The sequence below is a fragment of the Helianthus annuus genome, chromosome 14 (assembly GCF_002127325.2).
Source record: "Helianthus annuus cultivar XRQ/B chromosome 14, HanXRQr2.0-SUNRISE, whole genome shotgun sequence".
Lineage (NCBI taxonomy): Eukaryota > Viridiplantae > Streptophyta > Magnoliopsida > Asterales > Asteraceae > Helianthus > Helianthus annuus.
Window position 1 is genome coordinate 152,541,974 of NC_035446.2, and position 19,859 is coordinate 152,561,832.

The 19,859-nt window shown below is 34.4% G+C and overlaps 2 protein-coding genes and 1 non-coding gene across 3 annotated transcripts; 2 read left to right on the forward strand and 1 right to left on the reverse strand.

Moving 5' to 3' along the window:
• The first annotated feature begins 11,464 nt into the window (after window positions 1-11,464).
• Window positions 11,465-15,907, forward strand: LOC110904396. The gene is made up of 6 exons (XM_022150254.1): window positions 11,465-11,622; window positions 11,747-11,941; window positions 12,569-12,642; window positions 13,127-14,782; window positions 14,879-15,062; window positions 15,141-15,907. The coding sequence occupies exons 2-6, from the start codon at window positions 11,893-11,895 to the stop codon at window positions 15,719-15,721; spliced, it is 2,544 nt and encodes an 847-aa protein (XP_022005946.1). The 5' UTR covers window positions 11,465-11,622; window positions 11,747-11,892; the 3' UTR covers window positions 15,722-15,907.
• Window positions 15,908-16,414: 507 nt separating this feature from the next.
• TRNAY-GUA lies at window positions 16,415-16,506 on the forward strand. Its single transcript is given in 2 exon segments — window positions 16,415-16,451; window positions 16,471-16,506. It is a non-coding gene; the product is annotated as a tRNA-Tyr (tRNA).
• A 1,273-nt stretch (window positions 16,507-17,779) lies between these two features.
• On the reverse strand, window positions 17,780-19,368 carry LOC110904398 (protein SODIUM POTASSIUM ROOT DEFECTIVE 2). Its single transcript, XM_022150256.2, has 3 exons — window positions 18,648-19,368; window positions 18,318-18,393; window positions 17,780-18,150 (listed from the first exon to the last, which is right to left on the reverse strand). Exons 1-3 carry the CDS (start codon window positions 19,260-19,262, stop codon window positions 17,954-17,956), a joined length of 888 nt encoding a protein of 295 aa, XP_022005948.1. The 5' UTR covers window positions 19,263-19,368; the 3' UTR covers window positions 17,780-17,953.
• Between the last annotated feature and the right edge of the window lie 491 nt (window positions 19,369-19,859).

The following is a 19,859-nucleotide window of genomic DNA, read 5'->3' on the forward strand; positions in this document are numbered from 1 at the left end:
AATTAAAAAAGGAAACTTGTTAATCGTACAAAAAAATGCTAAAACTAAATAAAATCATAACCTCTATTATTGGTGTTAAATGATTAGAGATAGAAAAACTAATGACAATGTTTTTCAACAACCAAATCTCAATTATATTTAATATGAATATTATACACGACTCTTTTTGTCTTAAAACATGCATGGCTGTTAAGCAGTTACGAAACACGGTATAAATATAACATATTTCTGTATTTTTATCTTACATTCCTCTCTAAGTTTGAAGCTGGATTAACAAAAAAAAAAAAAAAAAAAAAAAAAAAAAAAAAAAAAAACATGTCAATGGGGTGGTGGTCCATCGGCAAATGCAATGCCTTTAAACATCTTATGGATGAGGTTTTGGGTTCAAGTCCCACAAATGACAAAATTTAAGAAATTCGTCGTTCAAAAAGAAAAACAAAAAACATATTATATAAAAAGTTAGCACAAATTAAAAAGATAAACATACTTTACCAATAATTATCATATCATTGTAAGGGAGGATCAAATACATAGTTTCTAAAAAATAAGAAGTCATAGGAAGGGTATCAGACGGACTTCGATTGAATTCATTTAAGCGGCATTGGAATCGTCTCATATAACTCTATGATATGGGATTTAGGTTTTCGCATTTGAATTTTTAGCTTGTAGATTTTAGAATTTTTGTTTATGTCATTATGTCTTTTTATTTATCATTGTGTTTATTCTATATTTGTGTCATCTCATTGTGCATTTTTTCCTCGACATTTTGTGATATTTTTTTGGCATTGTATTTGTCACACCCCAACCGATGGCGGAATCATCAGGGCGCGACACTAGGCGAATCAGATTATTCAAGAGAATCCATAACAACTAAATTGCGACAGTATTTAATACGTTCATTATCCCATACTAATAAACAATTACAATCACATAAGTTGTCACGAATTTCATGTCCTCTCAAATAATTCAAATCCGACAACCTAGATTTTAGGTGAGTTTCTAGACTTACTAGCTTGATTTGATGTAGACTGCGACTAAACCTGCAACGTACGTTAAAACAACACTAATACAAAAGTATTGGCGAGTATACAAGTTTTGATAGAGTGGCGTAAATAGTTAAAAGTGTTGTGAATTACCAAATACATAAACGGGATACCTCAACATACATGCATACAAGACAGATACTACCAGCTAAGTTTCTCGAGGTGCAATTGCGATTGCTATTCATCCTAACTAGACCCCGTCGGGTTCTATAGTACTATACTAGTTAAGTCAGGACCTTGCGAGTATAAGTCCTAACACATATGTAACTAGTATCACGTGTAAATATGTGATGTGTGTAAAATGCAACATATAAATCACATCAATTAAGGCATAAAACTAACCCTTTTTAAGTACTAATGTTGGAAAAAGAGTGTTTTTGTCTTCCTTTTGTATTTTCAGGATGAAATGAGCTCAAAATCACAAAAGAAGCAAAAAGACAACTAATTCTACCATAAATACAAGAAAAGGAACAAAAGTAGACTGCCCGGACCCTCAACGGCACCTCCCAAGGCAAAGAAGAGAAAACAGAGTCTGAACACGCCCCATGTCCAGCGAACACGGGGGCGTGCCCAGGAAGCAGCAGAAAAGACAAACCAGTAGAAGCTTCCATTGCCCACCACGGGGCCGTGTCCAGCGGGCACGGGGGCGTGGTGAAAGTACAGCATGCGCATTAATTGTAATTGCGAATTACAATTAATGAAGAGAGAGAATGTCAGACGGGCACGGGGGCGTGTCCAGCGGACACGGGGCCGTGCCCAGCCTTCTGTTCAGCCTATAAATAGAGGAGCTTGGCTTCATTCTCTCTCATCCCTTGGCACACCACCTCTCTCACACTTCATCCACCACCCACCACCACCATAACACCATCATCCACCACCATCATCCATTGTCCATCGTAGAGTGTGTGAGTCGTCTCGGGATCCAAGATTGATAGTAAGAGTTCTTGACAATCAAGGCCATGTTTGCCTAAGTCTCTTACATCACTTGGTGAAGACAAGTGTTTAGTATAATACTTTTTATTTTTAATCTTTTGCACTTTTTATTTGGTTTTGTATTAATGACTTTAATAACTAGTTACTTATGTTGAAGGTGATCTTTCCTTATCGTTTGTCCGTGGTGTCTTGGCATTATTTTACTGTCTATATAAAATAAAAGATTTTCACCATTCATATCTCCACGGTCTATATGGAGATATGTTGGCTACCTGGTCGGGGGTTAAGGGAACGGTTTGGTAAGGGTCTTGCCCTTGTTCAGCGTTTAGAGGTCCTGCTTGGGACCTGGGTCAAATTTAGTAGGATCTCCTTCAATGCCCATAGGTATTGGATGGCGGGGATCCAAACTCTTTGACCCCCTCATAAGTTAACTACTATTAATACTATAACCCGGCTATTTAGGACTGTATCCCTGCTGACTCAGACTACTTAGCCGAGGGTAACGTCACCGCCAAAAGCGGGGCCTACCACAATTTGCATTAATAACTTAATTCATTATCTTTCAATAATCCGACCCTTTAGGATTGTATCCTTGCTGACTCAAACTACTGGGTTGAGGGTAACGTCGCCTTCAAAAGAGGGGCCTACTACAATAACTAAGATAATCTCTTAAACAAGTGCAAAAGTGCGAAAATAATCAAAGGTTATACTAATACACGTGTCGGATCCAAGTGATTCATCTTGTCTATCTGTTTTTATTTTATTTTTATTTTCAGCATTTAGTTAGTTTTTATTTTTCTTAGTTTAAAACATTTTTCTCACTCTTTGATTTGATTAGACGTTGAGGATAAACCGGTATTAAAAGCTCTTGTGTCCTTGGACGACCTCGGTATCTTACCAACACTATACTACGTCCACGATGGGTGCACTTGCCCATATGTGTGTTTAGTGTTAGTGAATATCGTGTTTTATAAATTTAAAACTTGGCTAAAAGTGTAAAAAGGGGCTTAAATATATATCTAAAATATAACACACTTCACGCACATCAATATGCATAACAGTTATTCGCAAGTGATAAGCAGTTTGATTAAATAATTCGTTTTGATAAATTTTATTTGATAGAAACGTATGTTACACCCAAAATGCGATAAAAAGGGTTCAAGTATACTCACAGTCGGTTTTCAGCAAGTAAACACAACTTGGTTGGATTGAAGGGAGCGCGTCTGAGATTAGCCTGATTACAGATTGATAGCGTAAGCATTGAATAGTGCGTTAAATGGTGGCGGTGAACCAAGTGTCAGATGATAATCCGATCGGATGGTCATTCGATTGGATGTCAATCCGTTAGGATGGTCATCTGATCGGATGGCCATTCGATTGGATTGACATTCGTTCGAGATTGATGTGTTTGTGTATGACGGCTTTGAAGTTTTCGTTGTAGCAGTTTGAAAACAGAGAAGTATCTCTACCTTTCAGGTCAGTCGATCGAACGGTCGTTCGATCGGGTGACGATCCGATTAATAGGACACTTTGGTGAGGACAAGTTCACAGCAGTTTGTCACTCGATCGGATCGCAATCCGATCAGGTGGCAATCCGTTTGGAACTGACTAAGTATTGAACATGTTGAAAATTGTTTAAGTGTTGAAGTTTAAAACATCACATGATCGGGTGGTCGTTCGATCGGATGGCAATCCGATCGGACGGCAATCTGTTCGACGTTCAAAACTTAAAAGGTTGAAATAATGTTTAAGTGTGGGGCCAAGTGCAAGCCGATCGGACAGTTGTCCGATCAGGTGGCAATCCGATCGGGCGACAACCCGTTCCAACGGCCTTGATCGTCTTGACACTTGATTGTTTGGAGGTTTTGCAGTTTTGATCGAAACGTTGTGATAACGTGCTAAACAACAGAAACCCCATCATGACCCAAGTTATCAGATCGAACAGGAATCACCCTAGTCCAATCAGTTAACTGTCTGTGACGGTTGTTCATGTTTAACCCGAAATCGGTTGTCTCTTTAGACAGAATCAGATCTTGAACCAACACTTCACTTAGAATGAGTAGAAGATCAGAACGAGCTCCGATTCCATCGGTTTTGAGTGCATTGAGTGTAAAAGAGTTGAAAGAAAGTTGAAAAAGTTTCTTTCAATCATTTTATCATTGAGGGTGTTTAGATCTATGCGAAATCGTGGTGTAATCATGTGGAAATCCTTCAGAGCTGAGTTATTCTTGGTGGAATGAGGCCAAAGCTTGAAGTTCATAAGAACTCCATGATGACATCACCCTAGAACAACTCAAATCTGTTGATTTCACGGTTCAAAGTTGAGATTCAAAGGTGAAAAAGATGAAGAAGTGTGTGTAGATCAAAGAAGTACAAGATTTGAGTTGAAAACTTACAAGAATCTCGAGGAATGAGAGGAAAAGGTCCAAAAGTGCGCTGGTCGAACGAGAGCTGTCACATCACTGTACATTAAGCTTTGCGATAGTTTGGTTACGCATTTTCATACCCACATCCATATATCTATTATAATTAGTCACAAAGGGTCGTATAAGTATCTACATTTCAAACTCTGCGTTGCGATAATCGAGTTGCGCGTTTCGAATATGCGTTGCGTTGCGACACATCACGGCTATCAAGGAGGGTAGAATAGGTTCTCACTCAACGTTATCGTGAGTGTTAGTATGTGCGATGTGATGTGTTATAGCGATAAAGTATGCGTAATATGCGAAAATACTGCGAAATAGCAATGTATGCGATATAGCTACATTATGATCTGAATCTCTGGTGCTAGGCGTAACAAGTATAACGAGTAGTAACGACGCACGAACGCGGGGGTTGTTACAGTATTATATTTTGCTCGACATTGTGTCTTTGTACCCGTCTCATTTTTAAGAAATTTTGTAGGATGACTTAATCCTTGTAAGTTGTAACTTGTAACCCTTGATTGTAAATGGTTGGTTAATGTGTTAGTTAGTTACCATCCATTAGTTTTTCTTTTTTTTTCAAGGCGAATTTCTTTAATCCTATTGTCTCTATGACTTGATTTTAAGACCTCCAAATCTAGATGTTTCTAGAGGTTTTGTCTTTGTCAATAGACATCAACCCCATTGATACCCTCTGATAGTTAAGTGGTGCATTAGTTAATTGTATTGTATTTTAGTGGTATCACTGATATAAATACCTAGTTGTGAATCTTATAGGTTTAACAATTTTAAAGCATTTACATTAAACACTTTATATCTATCTATATAATTACACTAAAATATTATTATTTTTTCCCTCTCACTTACAATTAAATAATATTTTTATACTTTTATAATTGTTTTTTCTTCGTCTTCCACTCACAACAACTTTCAAAAATATTAAAAAATTACAGAAAGTGAGTAGTGTTTTCTCCAAATTATAAACCATAGATTACATCTTGTTTTTAATCATATGATCCCTTATCATTTGACATTTGTGTTTGCAAATCATAAACCGGAGACCTCTTCATCACCAATTGCAAAGCCCAAATTACCTACATATTCTTTTAAAAATTTGGGGGCGCTAGAAAGGTAGATGTCCAAAACCTTTACTTTATTTCATTAACCCTTGAGCCGTCCCTAGCAACTTGAACACGAAATCACATTTTTAATTCCGTATGTTCTCTCCTTCTCTAGATTTGCTTAGTTTATATAGGATTTTCATTTGTATAATAGTTAATATGGTATTACAACATTTAATCGACCCTTGTGACCAAAACGTTTTTCATTTATAAGAATGTATATAAATTATAGAACAGAGATGATATAAATATTATATAACCAACCAGTCAAATTACCTACCACTCTATCAGATTCTTCATCGACAGGATTTATTGATGTGGCCATATTTTCCGTCCCGTAAGGCCATAACGTACACAGCCTATCAAACCTATAAACGAAGGACTTTGACCATTTAATTGGAATAAAAATGTAATATCTCTATTATTATTCTTTTGTTGTATATGATCCAACAGTAATCAATTTTTTTCACCGAAGTTATTTAAACATTTTTCTAACTACAAAAAACTTTTATTTGATTGTTATGAAAAATGTTAATTTTATGTAATCCAGATGAAATATCATGAACCTTCAACTTTAAGTAGAAGGTGCCTGTAAGGAAAAAGAAAGTTACTAAAAAATAATCCGGTTTTATAATTTTTAACTTTAGGTCCTTTAGTTTGAACAATTATAAAACTTTTTATAGCAATGGTTATGATTGTTTTAGATCAAGGAGTCATTAAAAGTAACATTTTTTTTTCTTATCTTAGATAATTAACATATTAAACTTAGCTATAAAGTTGTTACTAAATAACCAAATAATTTAAATAAAACACACTAGTATGTTGAAAGTATTTGCTTATGTGTTATTGTAGTACTTTAGCTCGTCCAAATCATTATTAAGTTGATTCTTTAGTTATTTACATTTGGTCATATATACTAATAGTTTATCTCGTTTAAATGGCTATTCGTCACCTCACAATCTACACGAATTAGCGCATTTATCACAAACATCTACGGGCATTACCACACGAAGTAGTGTCCGTAGACTTGCCCATCCTTGAGTCGGTGGTTTTGTCATGTTATGTCTATTGCTGCTTTGTTGGGGAATAGAATCAACGACTAGGGGTGTTCATCGAATCGAATATCGAATTATTCGAATCGAATTGTTCGAATAATTTTTATTTTTCCTTGAATTCGTATTCGATTAAAACCTATCGATTTCGATTCGAATTCGTATTTGAATAAATAACCCAATTCGTATACGATTCGTATTCGATTAGAATTTCGAATTCGAATCGAATTCGAATAAATTCGATTTAATTCAGATTCTTTAAAACATGTAAAAAACTATCAAAATGAAACATAAATTTTAAAGCAGCCATAAAGCACGATATCACATTAAAAAGTTTCAAATAAAGTACCACATGTCTAAAATTCAAAACGAGAAGTCGAGAATAATCCCTCCACATTACAAGTTAATATTTTTATGTTTAGAAACCTATTGATAGATTTGTTAATTAGGTTTTACTTATGGGTCATGTAATAGGTTTGGTAATGGGTAATTTTAATACTTGGAAAAAATTTAGAAAATAATTTATAGTATAGCTTAATAAAAGTTATATATTTATTATATATAAAAATAATAAATAAAAATGTATAATTTTTATTCGAATTTCACATCGAATCGAATTTGAAATTATAAATTCGTATTCGATTCGTATTCGATTTACTTGACTCGAATTGAATCGAATTCGAATTCTTATAATCGAAACGAATTCTTGATAATCGAATCGAATTTAAACGAATTTTGAATTTTTCGAATTCGAAACGAATCCTGAACACCCCTATCAACGACCATGTAGTTTGGTTGGATTTGTACATTTAATAATCAACCAACTACTTGACCATTTAGTTGACAATGGTTGGCTACTATTTGGGGGCATTCTCCCATAGAGTCCCATGGCTTGATATTTCAATACAAATAAAGATAAAATAATTATCTATATAATGAAAAACATATATAGTATTAATTTAATACAATATCATATGATCAAATTAGATTCAAGTTTTTTTTCTAAAACAATTTGCTATAATCATTTTGAGTTTATATACTTTTGGTATTTGTCATTCATTTGTTTTTCAATACTACATGGCCCTCCCATTTCATGTAGCTTCAATTGCCATCAAAAACAGATAATTTTTGTTCATAGCCACTTGAGACGTCATTTTCTTTCAATAAGTCCGGCAACTACCACAACATGGTCCTCCATCTATATGTGCAAAAGAATATGCATTTAAACACCATTTCATGTTTATGGTTGGCTGTGACGCGAATAAAATCACGATATAGTATTAATGATTGATTTTTATCAAGTTCATATCAAAACGAGTGTCATGTTATCGCATAATGATCGATTTTTATCTAAGCTCATATCAAAATGACTTATGAGTGTCATATATTATCGCATAAAAAATCGAGACTTTAAAAAAATAAATGACCCATCTTATTTCTATTACGCTGATCTTATTCTTACACTCCTAAATCTTATTTTCACATTTTTTCACTCTCTCTATATATCTATGTATATATAGAGAGAGATAGAGAGGAGAGATGTGTGAATATTAACACCCTTTTATTATGGTGCTACAGAAAATTTTGCATATCAAATTAGTTGATGGTGGTAGGTATTTCTCATGAACCAGAAACAATCAAGAATGTAGTGTTACGTGGATTGTCACATCTCACAATTTTTATATATGAACCTCAAAGTTATTAACAACCATTTCATTAATACAAAACCTAATAATATAGTTTACGTCATAAGAATGATTCCAAAAATGCTGAGGGTTTAAATCCTGCAAAGTGCATGTATATGATTATGTTAGTTTGTCGTTTTAAAAAGAAGGCGTCCAAAGTTAGAAAATTGAAGGTTCTACACACCAACACATGTTCAAAAACTGAAACTTTGTCAGTACTCAACACAGAAGTCAAAATAATTGGACCATATATCGACATGTTTGAATTCATATTTCGTCCCCTACTCATGGCACACAAAGTCCTCCATAATGGAACTTTTGGCGGGAATACCAGATAATTCTTCCAAACTGACATAATTTGAAGAAGACAAATTCAAGGATAAAGAAACCATATTACTTACAAAATACACTTACCATATCAATATCACACCATGTAAGTTAAGCTTCCAAAGGTGTCACATGAAAGCTGAACAGATGGTAGGAATAACACACATGCTTGAGAAGTTAGCCATCACATCACATACCAATGTCTCATATGTTGTCGCTTTGGATATAACAGCCATCGTTGAACCCAACAATGTATAGATTCTTAACTACCACGTACGATTGAAAATTCAAAATATTAAGCACTTATCCCCCATCCCCACACATTGTAATTTCCTCATGACCAAAATATAGAATGTAGTATCCCCACAAAATAGGTCCATTGCGATCCATGTCTACCTATCTCATCAATCAATTCATTGATAAGACAATATGTTATGGGAAGCGTTAATTGTGAAAAAAAGTGTGCAACGTAGGCACATGGGGCTTTCACATCACACATATAAGGTGTGTTGTGATGGTGTTGAACCAGAGATATTATTGTAAAATCTGGAAATTTAGGGGTATACATGGACACTTGGCCATTGTTCACCTCCTCTCACTCCATCATTCAACTCTTGTCATCCTAGCGACCGCAATGCAGTCCATGCCTCACCATAGCGCCCCCATGTGGCGGTTTTCTGGCCAGCGGAGTTGGCATTCCATAGCGCTCGACAACACATAGTCTAAAAGGGTGGTAAACATACAAATTATTTTAGTGTCGACTAACAAGTGAGGTAATATCGGAGCAGTTTTAATTACGGGCGATGGAAACTATGTTACTAATAGCGTAGTTCATATTGAACTTTCCACTGATATAACTGATAATTGTATGTAATCATAATCGCTAATTGTTGCACTATTTTACGAAGAGTTACTACTTTTCATCCTAATCACTAGGATGATTCAACCCTATAAAAATGAATTTTGTTGAATATTTTATTTTTCAGGTACATCCTCTTCTTTTACGTAAAATCTTATCTAGTTTTAAATTTTGTATATTTAAAATGGTTTCCTATAAGTGAGACGACACAATTAAAAACTATAAAGGATATGATTAGGAATGTGAATCCAATGGTACCTCTTTTTGTTTGGTCAAATGATGGTAAAATAAAAACAAAATGTATTGTTACATTAAATTGTTTGAGGTTAAATTATCTTGGACCACTTTATGTTATGAATTGATGTGGAATTTATCTTCTTGAAGAGAGGGATCATTAGGCAAGAGTGAAAAGGGATAAATTTTTTATTGCATTTTTAACCAAGTTTTGTAATATATAACTAGCCGTTTTTATTGTATTTTACTCAAATTATGATGGTTATCGTGTACAAAACAAAAATCAAGTACTAAATTTAGATTCAATAGCCAACATCATATACTCTAGTTTGTGACTTTTTTGAGATTAAAAAATATTTGACTTTAAGAGATAAAATAAAAAAGTCATTGTAAAATTATCACTGTCAAAGTATTTTAACTACCATTATCATAAAACAATCGAACCATTGTAAGGCAGGGTTTTTTTTGCTCCGCTTCCACTCCCTTACACTCCACAACCATCAAATACCATTTAGCCGACTTCATTAAAGTACATAGAAGCTTTGCATATGTCACTCATACATGGCGCCACCGCCGTCACATCTATATTTCCTTTAGATGTATGTGTTTCCATATACAAATTTGATTTAGGGGTTTTAGAGCTAGATTTGTGTGTTTTTGCATATGGTTGTGATTTCAGATTCTATCCATGTTTTATTTAGGGTTTTAGACTCTAGTTTGCGTGTAGCTTGTGTTGTTGACAATTAAAATAAACACAAAAGTCAAAGTAAATTCATGTCAACATTTATCATTTAAAAGTTATTTTAGTAAAAACCGTTGGCATAAAAAGAAACTAGTTTTGCGTAGAGTAAGGTGCTAGAAGGGTGGTGTTAGATGGTAGTTCTCGTGATATTAGATTTAGGTGTTCATAGCTGAATTACATTAAGATATTAAATATTTGATGTTCAAAAGTACCAAATTAGAAGTAACACTTGTCACATTATACAAGTGTTGGAACATGGATTAGAAGTAACACTTGTCACATTATACAAGTGTTTTAACATGGAAAGTGGTATTAAGTTTCTCTGTGAAGAATTGTACTATTTCTATGATTTTTAATTTTTGTTATATATAGTAAAATGTGTTGTTGCTATAACCAATTTCAAAAAAAATTAAAAATAAAAAAGAATAAAGTTTAAATTACACCCTTTATACTATAAAAAACATGTTTTTAATTCATTTGATTTTTCTCAGATAACTTGCAAAAAAAAAAAAAAAAAAAAAAAAAAAATTGAATACGCCATTGTGTTACTTTTGTTTTCTCAACAATGCGATATAAATTTTAATGAAAACAGAGCTGTATTATAAGCATATTATTTTTTGAGTATCGTAAGTTATATCGAGTGCTGGTACTATACCGTAACGAACTAAACCAACATTAGGATTATTAAAAAAAAAATCGATACCAGAATTATTTTATGTGGTTTTCAATTGATACAAAACATGTCTCAATATACTTTTAGGCATAAAACAACTACATTTAAAAAATTTTCTTTTGGTTATTATAGCAGGTACCAGTATCATAAACCAACCTAAACCAAATCTCCGCCGCGTAGCACCACCGGAGGAATCGAATCCCACTGGTAAGAATTTAATATGCATTGTAAAGTGCTAGTTACATTTTTAATTAAAGAAGTTTCGTATATAGTCTAATCTATTAAGACAAAAAATAGTATTACGTGGCGGAAAAAAAAGCTATACAAGTTAAAGGTGGGACCTAGATCCACTTGCTCTCTCCTAGCGACCCTTTTCACTGTTCTCACTCACCTCCTCTTCTGTATTTTGAATGTTCAAAATCACACACACACACACACACTCTCTCTCTCTCTCTCTCTCTCACACACACACACACACACACACTCATACTCTCTGGACAACAAATTCTTCAACAGAATCCTGCATTAATGTAATTAAAAGTTCAAAACCTTCTCTCTACAAACTTACATTTTGTCCATTTGACCTATATTTTGAATTTTTCATTATTCTGCTAACCGGAGATTTGTGTTTCTGTATGTTTTCAACTTATGTAGGTTGAGCTATACGCGTTTCTGCGAGGATGAATCCAGCTGAAAAAGTTTATCTGTAGTAGTTTCATCTTCGTGTTTTCTCCTTTTCGATCTACTGAAGCTTTTCTTCGAATTTTCGTGTTGTTTTTTAAAAAAAAGTGTGGTTGAAAATGGAGAGAGATAAGCGGAAGAAATCGAAGATACCTAGCCTTTTTGGAGGTGAAATTCTCTCTCAGTAATTTATTTCTATATGTTTGTTGTGTATGTATATTTGTGTATGTTAGTTTTGTTTTGTTGTTGAGAATATTGAGCAGTTAATTTGAAATGATATTTGCTCAGTTTAATAGATTAATTTGAGGTTTATAATTTATTGTTATTGTACTCTAGTTGACGATGATATTTATGTAGGAAAAAACTATGAGAATTGAGTTGATTTGTGAATATTAAGTTTCACTTGTTAGGTAGAAAATTGAAACCCTATCTCTAATACTGTTATTTTTGTGTTGATGAAGTGATAGTTAGGGTTTGGTGATGGTTTTAATGTAATTTCACCATGATGATATCAATTGAGTGTGAATTTAGCTAATCTAGATGTTTAAATGCTTCTGTATGAGGATATGGTGTCTTTGATTTTTTCTAATTATTGTTTCTGGTTTAAGTCAACTATTTTGTTTTTATCCATTGATATAGACTTTTCTATTTGAATTAAATGTTAAGTTTTTGCTACCCTTCTAGCTACGGAATAGGAATGCAAGTTGTTTGGTGATAATTTTTTTAATCTGATTATGTGATAATTAATGATGTATTGTACAATACATTTGAGGAAACATTTATAACTTTTTTCAGGGAATGGAGAAAATATGAACCGGAAAACTGTTCAACCTAGGTCGCAAAGGGATGGTTTTACGGAGCAAAAACTGGTGAGATTATGTTTATAACTTTGTGTTGGCATGTTCTTTTACACAGTCACTAGGTCAGGATTTAATTTACACAAGTTATGGATGTGTGGCTAGGGCTGCAAACGAACCGGACGAACACGAACAAATTCGTTCGTTAGGAAAATAAAACGTGTTCACGAACTGTTCATGAACACTTACCGAACAATTTTTTTTTGTTCGTGTTCGTTTTGTTTTTGTTCGTTAATTTTAGGTAATGAACGCAAATGAACACAAGCAAGCGTTCGTGTTCGTTCATTAACTAAACAAACGAAATTTCTTGTTCGTGTTTGTTCATTATTTAATACATTCCCGCCAAACGATTCACAAACTGTTCGCTGAATGTTCGGTTCATTTGCAGCCCTAATTCAAAATAGAATGTCGTAATACTCTACTTTGTCTGCGTCTTTTATGTATAAGAGAAGTTAACAAGTGTGACTAAAAGTCTAAAACAATATGGTGATTGTAGTTCATGTATGAAGCTGGGCAAACGTCTTCTAAACAAGTTTACGGGACACCTATGAAGACACTATTAGCTAAAGAAATGTTGAATGAAACGTCAGCCAAAAAGCGATCACCAAGTCTTATAGCGAAGCTAATGGGTCTAGATGGACTACCATCTCCCCAACCTCTTCACAAACAACAAAAAAAGGCGTCTGAGAATTCCAAGAGTACGCCCAAAAGGAACGAACAGTCATATAATCATCAGTCAGATAGGAAGACCACAGTGGAACAACAACATTTCAAAGACGTTTATGAAGATCCAGAAGCATCACATGTCGGAAATCAACTTTATTCGCCACAATTCACTGCAAAACGAAGATCCACAAAGCTGGAATTAGGGTACATCCAGGAAAGATGTGACGAAATGCTTCGGGAGTCCATTGCAATTAAAAACAAACTTGAAAGAGTAGATTCGAACTCAGATTTGATGTTGAGTTTTCTGCATAAGGATCAACAAGACATCCCTTACGGTTATCTCTGCAACCAGATAACAGTTTTAAAGCCGTCAAATGCTGTCAGACATGCGTCGTCCAACGGCAAAGTATTGAAAGAAACAATGAACTATCGTGTTCCTGTTTCTCATCAAAGAAATGAATCATGTCACAGTAATCATAACTTCCGTAAATCATCTAGATATCAGCCAGAAAGGAAAGACGCAAACGCCATTTCTCCTACAAGAATCGTAGTCCTTAAGCCAAATGTTGCAAAGATCTACAATGATACAGAATCAGAATTATATACGGGCCCACCGAGCGAATTCAGGTCTTCCAGGCACAAGTCCAAAGAAGCTAGAGATATCGCAAGGCAAATTACTAGTCAAATGAAAGAAGGTTTCGAAAGCGGGCATATTAATTTATTTGATTCTGGTTTTCTAGAATATGCAAGTGCATCCGCTAGTGAATCGGAAATGATGGCCGTTTCTTCACGTAATTCATTTCACCAAAGTACGAGGGCGGTGAGGCACAGGCGTTCACACTCAAATATGTCTGAATCTGCAATGATTAAGGAGGCAAAGAAGAGAATGTCACAAAGGTGGAAAACTCATGGATATAAAGATATGGGAATGGTCGGTAAAAGCAGTACACTGGAAGAAATGCTTTCGGTTCCTAACAGTGAAACAAGGCATGTAAAAACTGGATATGCGGTGGGCCCGGTGGGCCCAGTTGGGGTCAGTGATGAATATGGTTGGAGAGATGACTATCTCAGAAATACATCAAGATCGAGATCTCTTTCTCCGTCTTGCCGTAACCGAAGTCATAAAACGAGTAACTATCATGAAGCAAATGCTGATGAGAAGATTATGGTACATAACGAGCCTGTTAACCGGGGTAAAAGTAAGGGGGTGAAGGGTAAATTTAGCCACCGAGAAGAATCACGGTCCATGAATTTGAGATCTTACAGTGAAAGATGTCGGTCTTCCCAACATTGCAATGCATGTAGTCATGAGTTTGGTAAAGTTTCACCAACCGAGACCTGCTTTGAGAACGAGGATCCTGTTGAGCAAGAGTTACTGATTTCTGATATTCAAAATGCTACCGCGAAGCCAACTTCTGTTATTGATGTTTGCATGCTTGGAGATGAAGATTCATTTGCTGTTGAAGAAGATAGCTTGAACTCACAGGTTTGACCTTTTGACCTTGTTGGCACTTGGCATTATGTGAAGTGTGACATAGATTGAAATACCATTCAAGAAATTAATGGCTGTTTGGTGTTGTAGGAACCATGGACTGCAAACTCACAGGGTACTGTTTGCACTCAGTTGTCTGGACCTGAGCCAGAATCTTCTGAAGGGTCTAAAGAGTTTGACCAAAATGGTCAAACTTCAGTATTGGAAGTTCCTCCTACAGAAGATGTATCATCTGGTTCCGAGTGCTTTGAGAGAGTCAGTTCTCAACTACATGGTAACTAACGTTATAAACTCCTTACTACCTTTTCTGTAAATTATATATTATATATATCTAATCCCTCTGCCTTTTCAGAGCTCAGGAAGCAACTTCATCTGCTGAAAATGGAGTCAGGATCACATTATGATAGCCCAAACGATGAAGAAATCGAACAAAGATCATCATCGTTTACGGTTTCTGAGTCAGAAAACTGGGAATCCGCATACTTAACAGAACTGCTACAAAACTCTGGTTTCCACGACCACGACCCGTATACATTCATAACCACATTTTACTCCGTAGACTGTCCTATAGATCCATGTTTATTTGATCATCTTGAAAAGAAATACTCCCAAGATCCAGCTGTTTCAAGATCCGAAAGGCGTCTGTTTCATGATCGTGTAAACGAAGCAATGTGTGTTCTTTCCAAGATCATGCTATCAACCCCGTTAGGTCAAAGAGAGATTCAGATTGCACTGATTGAAATTGGGTTTGAAGATCAGCTGCAGAAGTTGCTTGTGAAGCAAGAAAAGGAAGCAAATGGGGAATATTATGATATATCTATGGATAACGATCCGGACTGGTTTCAACCGGTGAATGCAATTGATGTTGTGGGTAAGCAAATTGCCGAGATGTTGGTAAGTGAGTTAGTACTGGAAATTGCAAGTGGATGGTAGTTGTAGAAGTTTAGATTGTAGGCATAGAACCACGTGAACGAATAATGGGTAACAAAGAGAGAAATCAGTCAAGTTTGTAGGTTCTTTTTCTGAAATGTTCAGATATTGTAACAAGTGATGGATTTTAAATGTGATGATGCTAAACACCCTCTTATATGGTTTATGCTATTGAGCCACATTAGAACACATGATGGCCACTAAATGCCGTAGATAATTTTATTTTTCTCATTAATATCCATTTTGTTGTTGGAATTTATACGACCGTCTATAAGCCTAGACTGTCCATTTTTGACAGCTAATACCGACTGCCCAATTGGGTGTGTTTGGAACTGCTTTGAAAACCTAAACCTCTACTTATAGGGCGCCATCAATATCATGTTAACCAACGGAATCAACTTAGCTTGTGCTCTATGGATTCAAGCATAGGACTTATATAGCAAGCAGGATTCGATCCAAGTGCTATGCTAAGTAGAGTGAAAGTGCTCTAGCTAAAGCAAAGGATAAAACATTCAATATGAGGGTACCTTATCAGACAAAATTTCAAGAAATTCACTTTTTTTTTTTTTTTGTCATGCTACTTGTTAAATTTCTCATTCACTACTTCAGTGATTCTTTTATAAGAATTTTCTTTAATTTTCATTTAAATAAGTTGGGCTACTATAAATTATATTGGTAAGTGAGTATCATAGCAAACCGACCTTAGCTCAGTTGGTAGAGCGGAGGACTGTAGTGGGTATCATCTCAAAGCCATCCTTAGGTCGCTGGTTCGAATCCGGCAGGTCGGATTACTTTTTATTTTTTACTTTTTATTTTTTATTTTTTACTTTTTATTTTTTATTTTTTACTTTTTATTTTTTATTTTTTACTTTTTATTTTTTATTTTTTACTTTTTATTTTTTATTTTTTATTTTTTACTTTTTATTTTTTACTTTTTATTTTTTATTTTTTACTTTTTATTTTTTTATTTTTTACTTTTTATTTTTTACTTTTTATTTTTTATTTTTTACTTTTTATTTTTTATTTTTTATTTTTTATTTTTTATTTTTTAATTACTGACTAAGTATAAAAAATACTCCTCTGTAACTTTTTGTAAATATATAATGGTTTCTTGTAGAGTTCGTTTCAAACTTCAAATAAAGCATTTTAAAAAGTGCTATAGAAAAGACATCGATCCAAGTAGCAGCCTGTTTTTGTACAAAAATAAACATAAAAAGATTGTGGTTTCATGTGTTTTCAGCCCAGCAAAATATGGCCCATCTAAACATAGCAGCAGCTGACTCACTGCCTGACCAGCTGAATTTTTTGTTTCAAACAAATTCTTGTTTTTTACTAAATTTAAGAAGAAAGATTACATATATTTACCATCATATCTAGATTTGAATATGTGAACTTAAGTCATGTTGTGAACTTTTATAGTTACCAATTAATATAATAACTTTATTGATAGTTACCTTCTAAATATTAATATCTATATTGTACAAAATTAAAGTTCAACCATCTTATTTAACAGGATCGTTGTCAACGGTTAGTTTTTAAGACGAGAGCATTTTCTCCGATTATTTTCTAAACAAAACCGTTATCTTCAATGTTCTTTTAGACGAAACAACTTTCTATATGCTACCCATAAACCATTATAAGGTCGCCGAAAAAGATTATGGTGTTGTGTAATTGATATATTACTGGAAAAAGCGTTAGAAGAATAGTTACCAACCGTAAACTTAACCTCTTAGTGTCTTACATCAAATGGTAACTAATTGTAAGTTCATCACAGTACAAAATATAAGTTTAAAATTTCACTACAATAATTTATACAAATTTATTAAATTTTATCCTGTTTCCCCAAGTAAAATTTCGCAGCTAATTCTGCCATTAATTTTGTTACAACTACTTATTTTTACTCAAAAACACTTGATGAAACAATATATATGTTGTAACATCAGTAAAAAATACCAGTTTCTTGATTTTCACTATTTCTTATCCTAATTCGCTTTGATTATTATAAAAACAAACATTTTGGGAAGAACAAATTCAATGAAACGTTACTGTCACACCTCGGGCTTAATGATATTCCAATTTATTACTTTCTCTTTATTTATTTCTAGTCACAAGAATACTAAAGAGTTGTGTCCACCCACCTAAATCACAAATCATGTCCACAACATAACTAAAAATGGTAAAATGAACCAAAACACTCCAAGATTAAAACCACCACAACATGATCCCATAGTAATGTTACGCAACGAATCCTAATTGTTTCTTGATTTCAGAGAAATTCGAGTCCACCGGTGGTGTTGGTGTGGAGATTGTCGTGGGCGTCAACAATTTGGCGTTCTTGACCTTTGAAACGCTCGTGAGAACGCCTAGCGGTGTTACATCTCCAACCACCGTCACCTTTTTCGCCATGAAATCTATGTTGAAGGATGTTACCCCTACAACAATAATTTTATTTTTGTTAGTAATTTCATCTTGAAATAAACTAAACAAAAAGATTAAGAGTTCATGTTTTATATGTATTTACATTTACATACACTATATATTTATGCAAACACTAATAGAAATACATGTGAAAGTGTGAAACACAATTTTGCATATTTACCTTCCATTTTAGATATATGTTTCCTCATTTTTCTTTCACAGCCTCTACAGTGCAATGACACTTTTAACACAACCACCTGCAAGAAAATTCATGTTATTACCATCTTTTTTATCTACAATAAATCACACCAGAATTAAAAAATAAACACTTTTTTGGAATATATATAATAACAAATATTAAAAGTTTCAAATGAAATAATGAATACTTATATCTGAAGATATGATAAATACTAGTCATTAGTTCATAAAATTAGTAAAGTATCATACTGTGTAGATCACAATCTGATTTATTTATTTTATATATAGAGATTATTATAAGTAAAAAAAAAACCTGTTGATCGGAGGAACGTGAGGACAAAGACGACGACGTCCGTGGTGGTGTTTTGACCGGAGAAGAAGGTAAATTAGCGTCACCCTTCTTGAACAACTTCTCATCATCGGATTTATGTGTTTTCTCCGGCAGCGGCGGTGGTGGCGGTGGTGCCGGCAGCGGAACTTGTTTCAAGAGAGGATCAAACTGATCAGACAACGCTTTATCCGACAACAAAAACCTGGAAGAATTAGCAGGACTAATGAAATCACCAGGCCTTGTGCAACCCCATCCTAACAACACTCCTCCTTGTCTCCTAACAACTTGATGATTATTAATGGTAACTAACTGTTCCTCGTTGTTTTCATCAGCAAAAGCAGTAGTTTTTCTCTTTTGGTCGTTGTTGGTTTTTGTGTTTTTAGATTTCTTTTTGTTGTTAGGAGGAAGAGGAGGGGGGTTGATGGTTGTGGTGGTGAGTCTTTTTTGGTCTTGGATGATGGGGTTGTGGCGGTCGATTGCTCGGCCGCCTTTGGAGGAGGATGAGGATGAGGAGGAGGAGGAGGAGGAGGAGGGGTGGTGGTGGATGTCGGAATCCATGGTGGTGATGGCAGCATGTGAAGCACAAAATATACTCATAGTGATGGTGATGGTGAGGTGTGTAGTATTTTTTACAACTAAGGAGGTGGTGCTTTTGAGCTACCTATAGAATCTGTTTAATAACCACGCACACATCGCCACCGTTTTTTCAAACAAAATCCATTTGTGTTCTTTTTTTAATGACTTTAATGATGTAATAAACTTAAAGTCATTATTACGCATTTACAATTTGTATGAAGAATATATGATGTATACTTCGACTTTTGCACTGAATTTTATTATGACAAATTACATTCGTAATTTTATATTTAGTGTAAATAAATTAGGGGTTGTGTGTTTCAATTTTTAGTGAGATTTTAATGGTTAATACCTTTCGGTGACGGATCTAGAAAACTTTCATAGGGGTAACGTCTTAAAAGAAAGGTGTAACGAAATCGAAAAAAACGTTAAAAAAATGTCAAAATTTTCCAAAATTTACACTACCGCCGGATCGCCAAGGGGTAGCGGAGGCTACCCCTTCTTATATGGTACATCCGCCGCTGATACCTTTTACTGTTTAGGATTTAGTGGTTTAGACTGTTTGTTTCGTGAGCAAATGTCTTAATGGTTTAGACATTTGCCGCTGAATGATTAAGA